Raw genomic sequence first — 12,931 nt, 5'->3', positions numbered from 1 at the left:
ACATGAGGTAATAGTATGTCAGTGCTGTGTTTACAGCTTGTCATGCTGCACCCAAGTGGCCAAAAATGTATTAATACAGGTTTAAGTAAAAGAGGAAACATACATATAAAAAACTGCATGTAGAAATAAAGAAATATTTGCACCAAAAGGAACTACTTACTACAACTACCTAATAAAAATAAAATTAAAATACTCAACTCACTTTGTTGAGCGTACAGAGTGACTTTCACCACTAACTGTAACAACATTACCTATAAAAGCAGCTGAGATTAGCATTTTAGTCATTTTTGCTGAGATCCACCCAGTCTGTTTTATTAAAACATCTGCGTCGGAGCTCGTTGTATATTCTGTTTGACTCGCTGCCTTTGATGCCTGAGATCAAGCATCACATCAATGTGAAAAGTCGACCCACTGTTCCCTGTGACCTGAGTGGAGAAAAATAATGTAGTTCCTCTTTAAATCGCATCTTTCATCTCTTATGATGATGCCTGTGGTTTCATTGACCCACTGGGTTTTGCACTCCCACATTTCCTTCTAAAAGGCTAATTTGTTTTGTGTTAGTGAGTTACATGTCTGGCAGAAGTGTGACTAATTAGTTGGCTAGTTTGGCAGTTAGCTGTGTGGTTTTTCATGTGAGGTTGGAGGGCAAGAAAAGGCTGCTCACTGACGCACAAACCACGTGCATGGAGTAACACCCCGTGATATTCCTGACATATGTTTAGGAAAATCTCTGCTCTTGTTTAAACAAAGTGTCATAACATTTACTGAAGTATTTTCAAGGCGGGGCGCAATGTACATGTCTTTGTCATTGTAGACAGTGTGTGTGTGTGTGTGTGTGTGTGTGTGTGTGTTGTTACTCACACATACTTCAGCAGAACTGCCTGGACTTCCATCCCTGAGGAGTTCCATCTGCAGGTGGGAGCCAGCGAATCTAAACACACATAATCACACGTATGTCAACATACTCGCACACATACATCAGACAAATGATACATTTATATGCTAATTTATTTATATGCTAACAACAAACTTTAATTTAACATTTAATTTAAATCATTTGTGTGGAAAAAACTGTGAAAAATTTAGACCATCTTCTTAGCAATTAGACAGGAAATAGGGGAAAGCAGTGAGCCTGCCTCTGTCCAAGCTAACAAAATCCACCAATCAGTACCATCAACATGATTTTGAAGCTGTTATTTTAAGGTGAAAAAAAAGTTACATACTGTTGCTATAAATCATAAAGCTTTTTAAATATGCTCTTACATTAAATTGATTTTGATGGCCAAGATGCTTTGAGACTCAATAACTTTAAAAAGTTACCCATTACAAAGTGTCACATGTCATAACTTTCCACATAACTCGCACAATCATCTTCCTGTTTTTAATGAAATTCACATGATGTGACACAACAAAGAAACATACTGTTTTTTTGTGATCCAATAACATTACAGCACTCTAACTAGATAAGATGACAAGCTCATGTTAACATAAAATAGATTTGATTAGTCTTGTGTGTGTGTTGTATTTATATACATATTTTTATGTCTGACATCAGCATCTTCTCTAGGTCAGAAGAGGCTGTGAGATGCTAACATAACCTACAACCCCCTACTGACATCACAATGCCAGATTCTCTTTTTGTGCGTGTCAGTGTCTGCTCACATATCCGACGCATATGGAAAAATGCCAGCTAGGCAGATTCAACTTGCGCTCATTTCAAATTCTGACATCATTGGAGCTTTAGCTTTAGTGCAATTGCTAGGGGCCTTTATACTTAAATAACCTTCGTATATCTGCATTAAACATTGAAATATGCTCTATATAGCAGAGATAAAAGACAAACTGAGCTTAAAATACAGCAGTACTGAGAAATTGTGGCAAGCTTCAAAACAAAATCAACACACAAAAATTCAGAAACAGCATGTCTAATACTGAGATCTTATCAGGGTCAGCCAGCACTGAACAGGCTCCATGAGAAGAATTTCAAGAGATCAATAATGAACTCTTATGTGAACTCACAGTGGAGCTGTGCAGATTAGAAGACCTCAATAAACTGGATCATGGTTGGTTGAAAAACAGGGATTTAATTAACAGAGCCAGTGATGGTCAAATGATGATGCAAACCACTCAAGCTTTCAGCTGCATGGATGATGCCACTAATTGAGATAAAAAAAAAAAAGTGGCATGATATGAGTTGTTATGAGCTGTGATTTCTCTATTTTAAACCTTTTCTTTGTCTTGATTCTACACTTTATGAAAATCAGATGAGTGTCTCATTCCACAAAATACTGTAACACAAGCTTTTTAAACTTCCGACTATAATGTTGATTATTTATCTCTAATTTTAAGGATTAAAAGACCTAAGCAGGAACCTTGTGTGGTTAAATAAGTAGTTAAGTTTTGAGGATAATTTTATTTATTTTTTCTCAGAGTCAGAAAGTGCTTGCAATCAGCATTAATTGCCAGTCAGCCAAACCCTTTCTTTTGTCTCTGCATGCAGTTTAAGGGTATGGTGAGCTGTGAGACTGGTCGAGTTTAGTTCGATTTCCTGAAAGTTAATGGGATCAGGTAGCACTTCCTCTCTAGAGAAGGTTAAAACAGCATTACACATCTGCAAAAAAATGGACTACACTCTGTAAATTAAATATTTATAAAGTCACTAATTTAACTATCCAATAAACAAATTCCACGTATCAAATTCCTGATCCACATCCTGCTTTTATGGAGCACATTCAAAACAGATTAACATCAATATTTCAGATACTGCAATTTAAAGTTGTCATGTGATTGTTACGTTTTAGTGTGTTAAAAAGAAGAATGTAGCATTGAAAAGATGGCTGCTACCTGATCTGATTGACAGTGTGTAGAGACAATAAAACACAATTAATCAGAACAAGCAGAGACGGGAGCTAATCAGTAGATCTGTCAATTGGCGCGTGAAAGAGACTGGAAGGTGTGCTCTGTGAGATGGAGCAGAGAGTGACTTCAGGGCTGATGGCTGCCGCTGTTTGTGGACTCAGGATGAGGTGACAGGCAGTGGTTGAGGTGGTGGTGGTGATGGGGGAAGAGGGGATGGGTTTGCAGGTTACCTGAGCGTGGAGCGAGGAGGGGTAGGTGAAAGCGGGTGGGAGGGCCGGCGACAGCTCCGCCGGGTACAGCGGGTATGACGCCCACACGTCTGGGCTGCTGGGATATAGAGCAGGCACTGTGAGCTCATCTGTGGAAAGAAGAAGAGGAGGAGTGGAGTGAGGAGAGTGGCCAGTGGATAGGTGGGTGGCTAGAGAGACAGGGTGGAGGTGGTGGTCGTATAGGTGGTCGTGGAGGTGCAGGGTGAGGATCGGTGATCTGAAGTCGCTTCCTCTCATTTCATTGCTTTAAACCAAATGTTTGCTAAACCCGTCCCTCAAACAGCGAATGTACAGTCAATTCCCTCGTGTTACAAGGCGTGGCAGTTCTTGGCTTTCTCAACATAGTGGTATGCATTGGGCTGTTGTAAAACTGATAAAATACTACCAAACAACAGTGTTTATCTGCTCCAACAGAGCCTAAACTGCAGTTAGCATGTGCATCTACTCGCTTACAACCTAAAGTAGTCGGCTAGCGAAGTAAGCCTTTAAATTCCAAGCACATCATTAACTCAGAGCATTAGTTTATGTGTACAAGTTACAAGTTAGCCTCATTCGTGACTAGCACATCAACTGTCCAATATTTCCCCTATGTTGGGAAGCCAGAACTTACATTCGTCAAAAATGTTGGTTATTGCACATCCTTTTCACTTCTGCCTTTAAGTAGCCTAAAAAATAGGCTTACAGTTTTAAATATGAACAAGTAGGCAATGAAAACTAACTAACCAAACAGGATTACGTTAGAACGAAATGGTCTGATGTTACATTGTTTTCTTATCATAATTAAAATACTACAACTCTCATTATTCAACTCAGCAACTCAACACTCTCTGCTGTTTCTTAAACTAAATGTTTTTTTAAATGGTACATGAACTAATCTCGATGCCAACTTTTTGACATGTAGCTTTAGGCTCAGTTTTTGTCTTGTAGCTAGTATGCAGCATCAAGTGCATATTAAGGACCCCTTTGACAGAAGCATTACTAATTCAGGTATTCTCAAAAAACTCATGAAACTAACATGAGCTTGATTTGCAACTTAATTAGTTAGTTAGCTAACGTTATAGCCGTGACAGTTGTCATCACTGCCAGCTAAATTGATGTTCGCTGGCTACAAATGAATAGTCTACATTTGTCTACCCGTTTTTGAGATCAAGTACATACTGTTTAAAAAATGTTTAAGTATCTCAAGTTGTAAATCTGTCCCTGTTATTATAACTGCACGTCTGGTGTGAGAACGGAAGAGCTTAACAGGCCTAACGTTAGCAACACTCACTACAGAAGGAGGGAGGGCTTAGCAAACAGCCAATTATACACCCCTAAAATCTGTAAAGTTGACTTAATCCAGGATAATATGAGGGGAAACCATCTCAGATATGATGATTTACTCACTGAGACGAGGATAAAGTGACTGTGAAAAAAGAGCATAGTGCATGAGTGAAGAGATCGGTGACAGAGCAGAGTGGTACAGAGTAAGTGTACAGAGAGAGAACCATCAGATAGCTCAACAATCTTAAGGAGCATTTCCCTTCACTCTCAGTCTCTTCTGGTAAATGTTTATCATCGCAGGATCAGAAAAATGGCTGATTTAAACATCTCTTATCAGGAAATGACAGCAATTTCTCTCCTGCTGATTACGTCATGGTTTCATTAAACGTTTCCTTCCATTTTCCACCAAGGCCCCCAAGTACACGCCCTCATTCTGGCAAAAAAAAAAAAAAAAATCCAAGATAAGAGCAGTTTGGTCATTTAGGAGGAATGTAAGACCACAGCTGGCCTATGTTCAACTATCAATGGCTGATTCTTGCAGAGCCCTTAACTCTTTAGAAAAATATTTAACCAAACGGGAAAGTACAAAGCTGAATTAGCAAATTCCATACACGACTACCACTCAAAGACCTTCAGTCCAAATAATTAGAGCAATGGCTAACAGCGATCATGCACTGTTTATGAATCATTAATCTAACAGGGGGCATGTGTAGTTAAGGGGGAGAACTCTAATCAAGTTAAACCGTTATGACCAAAGTGCACAGAATCTGATTTCAAAGAAACTCTTTGGAGACGATCCATTTTTGGTTACAGATTACTAAGAGATATAACATTAGAATAAACAATACATCAAGTATTTCTGATTCTGATTCTGATTAGCCTTTTTCCATGGGATGACAAACACAACACCATCAAGACAAATCTTTTCAGTGATTACCAGCCAAGTCAATCTCCATTTTTCGTGTATAGTCACAGCTGGAGCACAAACACTCCGTCACTAAAGACAACATATCAGCTGTTGTTTGAGGAGACTGGACAGCTGTCCAGTCACCTCGAAACAAGAGAAACTCATAGCCACAGGAAGTAGCAACACCAAAAGAAAGTATGATGAGCTCAGGGACAGACAGACAGACAGACAGACAGACAGACAGACAGACGGACGGACGATGGTCGGAGTACTCACATGGGTCTCTGCCAATGAACGTTGGCCCAGGGCTCTGCTGGGAGGGAGGGGGGTTGGGGGTGCCAACCAGCTTGTTCTTGGCCATCTTGGTGTTGGCCTTGGCGAACTCCAGCCGCAGGGTCTGAGGGATCTCTGGATCAAACCGGACCCCCTTGAGAGCCAGCAGAAAAATGTGTCAGCAAAAATGTTACTTCCTAGGAGGCTTTTATACAGCTATATAATAGTTGGACTAATTTATTAAAAATCTCAAATCCTGTAAGGATTGGCACAGTTTTCTTTATATATATCTATTTTTTTTATTCAAAAATGTATGTGGTACATTTTTATTACTTTAAGAGAACTGGCCACCAGCTAGTGGTACAGACTGGGAACCCAGAGCTCTGGGGAAGCGTGGTGTTTAAACCGCTAGCACAGGAGCATTGGACTGGGATGGAAAGAGGCTAGCTGGTTAGCATGCTAACCTCAGTAGATATCTCTGAGACAAATTGCACCTTTAAATACAATGATGCCCATAATCCTCAGCTAAAGCTGCTATGAAGAAGAAGCCAGTTACAGGTACGAATCAGAGTTGTAGCAAACTACTAAAATTATTCATCTATAGCTTTCACTCAGCTGCACAGATGCAAGTTTGGTGACTGGATGTTTTTGTAGCAAATGCTTCTTGGGAGTTGTAGTTGACTAAGTTCGTAATGTTTTGTGCTTTTGAATTTTAGATGTTTTAATAATTTATAATTCAACCAAGAGAGTTTCATGCACATCCAGGTCTTGAAAGAGGTCAGTGTCATCAGCAAAATGTGTTTAGGCAATGTGAAAATCTATTTAAATGTCTATGAATCTCTCCTCAAGTTGTGTAAAGAGTTCTTACATATATCTCTTGTTTTCCCTGAAGGTTGCTCAAAGTCTTTGTTGAGCAAGATTAGGGTTCACCACATGACGACACTTAATGATGAACAGTAATACTTTGCTTTAGCAACCATGAAAAACATGGAAAAAAACATGGAACCATGAAACAACCTGCCAATATTAATCATTTTGTCCATATATGAAGTGGTGATGTTAAAAATAAGAGAGAGCAATTGATAGACTTGTGCCTTGAAGTAGTGATGAAGCAGACTATTTTAGACCACTGAGGAGGTAGTTATCATTCATGTCTTCCTCTTTTGCATTCTCAGCCTTGTTGTCTGTTGTTTCGATGTCCGATGGGACCTGGCTGTACGTTTCATCTTTCAGGATTTTATGACTGAATTTACTGCAGAATTCTTGGCAGTGAGAGGACATATTCAGTTGCTTAGACTTTGAAGCCTGCTGCATGGCTGGCTGTGGATTGGAGTGTTACACTGGTTCGATTCACGTGATGACAGGTGACAGGTGAAAATCAGAACCTGATGACACAAACCTGGCAAGCGCATGATGTCATTTACACCACAGGCAGATGAGCCACAAGCCCCCAGCTATGCTCCCTACTGTATCCTGTAATTGTAACTTAATATCATTACTTCAAATCCGCCATTCACCATGACATACAGCGAGCATCACTGCTTAAAGTGAGCCAAAACTCTTGGCAAATTCTTGAGATGCCGATGCTAAAAGCCTTCTGACATACCAGTGCTCATGACAAGCCAAGTAAAAGGTTGTTTTTCTCTCTTATGGTTTGATCTACATCAAAAACCTCCACATGTGCAGTAGCCCAAATCATTTTTCCTCTCAATAACTTTCGCCTGAGAAAAAATGAGGAATGCGACATCAACAAAGGTCTTTTTCATCCAAAAACAAAGCGGCTGTTTGTTTGCCTGCAGTGGAAGTATCAAGGCCAGGAAGAACTATAAGCATCCTCTAATTAACCTCATTCGATTGTCTGTAAAAAGGCGTGCAGGAAAACACGGAAGGTCAGATCAATGGAGGAGAGAAGCAGTCAAGAGTGAAGTTCTCTGTAGCAAAAGAGCGAGAAGCTGCGGGGATGGGTTTCTCGGCTCGTCCCTGCAGGCTCGGGCAAGGCTGAGCTGAAACAAGCGAGGGATGACTCTTCTCATGAAGGGGAGGGAATTAACTAGGATTGCCTTGGCTCAGTGCACTCGCAGCTTCTGCCAGTCGAGGCTGCAGAGGTATAATAAGGTACATGGCTATAATGAGGCCTGAGTACATCTCACATTGAACTGTGTTGAATCTCTACCTTGAGATGTGATTTTTTTTTTTAGCTTCTTCACACTTCTTTTGCACTTCTGGTTATACAGTTTTGGTGTTTGTGATTTTGAGTGTTCTTTTAGAAGCTATATACGCTCATAGTTTAGAGAAAATAAAACAGAACTACGTGGGGAAACAAATCCCCTCCTTCCCTTGGTTTTCTCTGTCTTTCCCATATTTCAATATGCAGATAGATGTTTGCAAAATCTGGCTTATCTCCATATGACCCCCGGGACGTAGCTTTCCCCCGAAAAAACAAGAGCACTGTTCAATTCTCAGCCCCACTGAGTGATTCTGTGGAAACAGTCTGACTATTGTTGGCTCCATAATAAGATGATAATTTTTATCCTTTCTTCAACTCTCTGCTCTGCCTTTGATGCACACCAATATCTCAACATCTGAAAGTTGACAGACTCTGCTCGTGTTGTCACGGTCCCACTTTAGGAGGGTGCTAAAAACTATCTTTTTCTGTGACAAAGGGATCAACAAAAACTTAAGAAGCGATAGGAGGGGGAGTGTATATCTACACAGGTTAAAAAAACAATGGGAAAGTAAAGCTGTGTGAGAGCTGCTGTTCATTACCGTCTATCTATACTTTGTTTCAAGAGAGCTGTGTAAAACCCTGTGTGGACGAGCTCTGTTTCATATTTGAGTCTGCCTCATCAAGGCTTTCTACTGAGCTACCTTCTGAAATAAGTGAGATTAAAATTAAACCCTAGATCAATATCTTCTATTTATATGTGGAAGAGGAGCTAATTTCCATCCTGACCTTGCAGGATCCATGGCAAAGCTTTAAGAAAAAGGCTTTTATTTACTCAAACAGAAGCATTCAGACAGATAAGGTATGTAGAGCAGACACGACACGTCTTTTTCTGGCTTTTTTTCGTATAGAAAATGTCTGGATCTCCCAGCTATCAAATGCGTTTTGCACAGAAGACAGAGAGATGCGATTTCGAGTCATCACAAGATATACAAGCGCCGAGCTGGTGCTTGAGAGGAGCAGGAAAGGGGGCATGACACTTACGTTCAAGGCATTCTTAGCAGCCTCCGCCTCTGATCGACTGTCAAAGCTGACAAACCCCACCGGCTGGGGAGACAAGAAGACAGAACAAAAGAAAGAAACATGGTTTAAGGCAGAATACTGAGTCTGCATTTCTGTCTGAGTGACATAGACATGTTGTTCTTTTTTTTTCATTATTTTATTTTTTACCCCCCCCCCCCCTCGCCTTTCTCTCTCTCTCTCTCGGCCTGTTTATAAAACAGTGGCGACAGAGAAAGAGAGAGAGGGAGGGAGAGAGATGGAGGCTGGACGCTTACATCGTACAAGGAGAGTTCATCATTCAGCTCCCCTATGCCCAAATACGGGCAATGTGAGACCGAGAAAGTGCATGTAAGAGTGTGAGTGAGGCAGAGAGGGGGGCAAAAGTTGAAAAAGTAGAAGAGATAGAGAAGACAAATAGAGGGGAGGCTTGAGAATGAGAATTTAGAGGTTAAAGGTGAGAGTGAGAATGAGAATGAAAGAGAGTGAGGCGAGAGGTAGAAATAGTTTTCAAGACCTCCTCGAACAGGCCTGTCAGTGGACAACCATGCAATATATTCTTGTTCAAATCTATTAGTTTTGTATTTTGGAGACATCAATTTGGTTGTCAGATAAAAACAAAAAACACACTTTTCTGCAGAGTATATGTGTGTGTGTAGATGAATGGGGATATAGGGAGGAGGTGGGGGTGAGAAGAGAACGAAATCTCTAAACATGTTGCTCCCACGGGGTAGCACTGCTGCGTGTGATCTGGAAGAGCAGTGTAGGGTTATGGGAATTTTGAACAAGTGGAGAAAGAGGAGGAGGAAAAACGAAGAAAAAAGAAAGAGGGACTAAGTGAAGACGTCAGGCGGAGGAAGCGTAACAGGAATATAAATAGAAAAGGTCTGAGATCTGGCTCTTGCTATATATGGAGATGGCTGTGTGTACTCGGACTGGAGGGAGAGGGAGATCGATTGATTTACATCGCCTTTGTCATTAGACGGGAGGAGGGACGTTCGAAACAAAGGCAAGCGGGAATGTTGTACAGCACTTTGCGAGACGTGAACATGAGCATCAGCTGACATTTGTCCTGACGAAGATGGTAATTATGAAAGTATGGGGCATGTTGAGAAGGTGCAAAGAGAGGCCAAAGTGCACTAAGAGTTGCTGAGTGTTTCACTTATTCATTAAACAGGCAAAACAAAAAGAGCAAAAACTGCACAAACCACATTTTCTACATTATGAAATGAGGAATCCTGCAGGTTGAGAGAGGACAGTGTAACCTTTGGATTGTAAAGCTTCAGTCACAATTATAGCCACAATGTTGATTTATTGATTTTTTGATCAACAATAAATTAATCTGCAAGTGTGGGGATGATAATTTAAAGGTTTACTTTACACCAGGCTGAAAGCACCGCACACCACCACACCCATCACTGATGCTGGGTGTGGTTTTGTGTGATGTTGCACCTGTGACCACATTAAACAGCGCTGCCATAGAATCCTAATGTTCACCTGTAAATCACTGCTGCAAGGTGAGAAGTAAAACCACTGAAGTAAAACCACTGAAGCAGCAACATGATTTTCAGGGGGTGTTTAAGTTACTGTTTTGGTCTGTTTTTGGTCTGCAAAAATGCCAAAATTCTCTGTTTCCAGCTTCTTGACAAGGATGATTTACTGCTTCTTCTGTTTTCAATCATTGTAAGCTTTATAGTTTGATTTTAGACTGTTGGTCAGTCGAAACAAGACATCTGATGATGTCATCTTGGGCACTAGAAAAATACAGGAAAAGAATTGGCAGATTTTTCGATTTCAATTAGCTGATCAAAAGAAAATAAGTTGATATAGCACAGCTGCTCTGTTGTTGTTAGCGGTGCTGGCTCAGGCATGTGTGAGCTGACCAATTAGTATTTGGGGGGGGGGGGGGGGGGGGGGGGCCTTAAAGAGAGGTAAAGTAGGTAAAACAGAGCATTTCAGACAGAGATTCTATTCTAAAATTATAAAACCTAAAAATTAGCATTAGCAATATGCCTCCTTTAATCATGTCAGTAAAGAGAACACTTTATGCGTGAAACAAACAATGTAAAGATTTGCTGCTTTTCTTTGTCATTTATGATTCTGAGCATTTTTCACAATTTTTGACATTTTTACAATACAAAAAATGAATTGATTAACTCTGAAAATAATTGACATAATAATCAATTATGAAAATAATTGCTAGTTGCATCCCTAATCAATAAGAATAATCATTTGCTGCAGCTCTAGACACAACACACCCCAACCGATGAAAATGGACTTTACTACTGGAAAAATCTTCTCTTTGTTCTTAGTTTTAGGGGTATTATACTCAGCACATTCGATCTAAATCGCCCTAAACCCTTCTAATGAGCATGTCATGTCTTTATGGGAAACGGTGTAATGCGTAAAAAGTACACTGACATCAAGCTAAATTGCTTAACTCTGGATGTGGACACCTGCCAGCTGAGCTCATTTTCAGTCCCGCGCCCCTGGAGGCACAACTCAACCGTCAGTACTGCTCTTGTCAAAACGTTCGCTTTGACACCTCAAAATTCTTTTCCCGTCTCCCTTCCCATCCCCGCACATCCCACCGGAGTTGACTGTCTGTGACTACAAGCATACTATCCGACAGCCAAAGGCAAGTTGGTGCAACACTCCCCCCTCGATAAAGTTATTTTCCTATTCAACGTGCTTCCTGACAAATGGTGCTAATCCTTCATAGTCAACAAGCTGATAACACAGAGGTAAAAAAAAAAAAAAATGGGACAAAGCGGAGACAAAGATATTTAAGGTGTTGATGAGCAAGTAGTTGGGTAATGCAGGAATGCAGTGACAGCTTGGTGAGAGACTGACCAATGCCTTCACTCATTAGTTTCTGTGTATAGAAGCAGTGTTTCTTGTAGCATACCTGTTTAGAAGTGAGTTTTATCAAGGAGCCTTCATAGCCCTGAAACAAAGAAAGAAAATGTCAGAAATGGGAAAAGGTGGACAAACGCTTTAATATGATGTAGAACAAGGTATTTTGGAGATTGTAGTGAGAAAATGTTTGTTTTTGTGCCAAAATATTGCATATGCATAACATGTTTGAACTGCAGTGTTACTACTGACTCAGCTTGGTTGTTTCATGAGTCAGGGAGCTCTTATGAAGACCACATGGACTCCTGATTAATCGAGACTTACTGCTGTCAACGCTCATGATACAAACCACTTATTCCGAGTACATACCATGAGCATTATCTAAGAGAGATTAGTTGCATAACAATTGTCCTATTATTCGTTTTAACTGTGCTTCTGCTCCATTAAAGTGCATTATTCTTGGGCGAAGGTCCAAAAAGCTGCATTCACCTGAATTAAACTTGAGGGCTTTCTTTGTACCTGTGACAAAGTGAAGGTTTCTGAGGTGAAGCAAATAGCTTTGTTTTCGTGTTACAGGCAGTGAGCCATTTTTCCATGACACACACACACGCACACACACACACACATACACACACACAGGCTTCCCTTGGATCAAGATGTGATTGACTCTCGGCTTTAGGAACACAGACACTTGAACCTCGCGGGAGAGTTTCCATTGCCGTTTATTTCATCACCATTAATGGAGGTCCCATTGACTGCTGGAAAGAAAAAGCTGCTAAGAATAGCTGCGGCCCATCCATTTAAAACATACAAACATACCTTAAATGGTCTGAAGAGGAGATAGAGCTCCCTCGGCTTAATATCCAGTGGTAGCCCACTGACAAATAGCGTTCGGACCTGAGGAAGACAAGAGAGAGATCATGTATTTTTCATTAACCTGCACTGGTTATAAATAGCTACCTTGAGTACCTGACAGTAACAGATGAGGTTATGAGGAAAGGGACACTGAACATGAGTTAAATAGTTCTCTGTTGGCTAGAAGATAGACTTTTCAAACACTGATAGGGATGTCTTTCAGCTCAGCAAACACACACACCTTTTCTACAGTACGTGTATTGTGTTCTCCTGTGTAATCTACAGCCTGCTTTGCTTTATGGCGATCCTCCCTCGCAGCTCTAGCCTCTGTTTTACATTTGAACTTTTCAACTTGCAACTTGAGCTGGCATTGCTGGGGAATTGCAATGTATGTATACTGTATGCAAGCAAAGATAGACTAGAGGA

At 40.6% G+C, this 12,931-nt stretch overlaps 1 protein-coding gene across 4 annotated transcripts in view; it reads right to left on the bottom strand.

Moving 5' to 3' along the window:
* LOC141003825 (RNA-binding protein with multiple splicing-like) overlaps positions 1–12,931 on the bottom strand; it is a 38,341-nt gene that overhangs the window by 10,855 nt on the left and 14,555 nt on the right. The window contains exons 2-7 of one of the 4 annotated variants that reach the window (XM_073475292.1): positions 12,470–12,547; positions 11,703–11,741; positions 8,780–8,842; positions 5,575–5,725; positions 3,090–3,217; positions 862–931 (exon numbers count right to left, since the gene is read on the bottom strand). In XM_073475292.1, the coding sequence (XP_073331393.1) occupies positions 869–931; positions 3,090–3,217; positions 5,575–5,725; positions 8,780–8,842; positions 11,703–11,741; positions 12,470–12,547 (522 nt within the window). In that variant the 3' untranslated portion in view covers positions 862–868. The remainder of the gene's footprint in view (positions 1–861; positions 932–3,089; positions 3,218–5,574; positions 5,726–8,779; positions 8,843–11,702; positions 11,742–12,469; positions 12,548–12,931) is intronic. The other 3 variants (XM_073475293.1, XM_073475294.1, XM_073475295.1) reach the window with 3 other exon arrangements.

This window comes from Pagrus major, chromosome 10 (genome assembly GCF_040436345.1).
Source record: "Pagrus major chromosome 10, Pma_NU_1.0".
Classification (NCBI taxonomy): domain Eukaryota; kingdom Metazoa; phylum Chordata; class Actinopteri; order Spariformes; family Sparidae; genus Pagrus; species Pagrus major.
The sequence above is the reverse complement of the archived record's forward strand: the minus strand, read 5'-3'. Positions and strand labels throughout refer to the sequence as shown.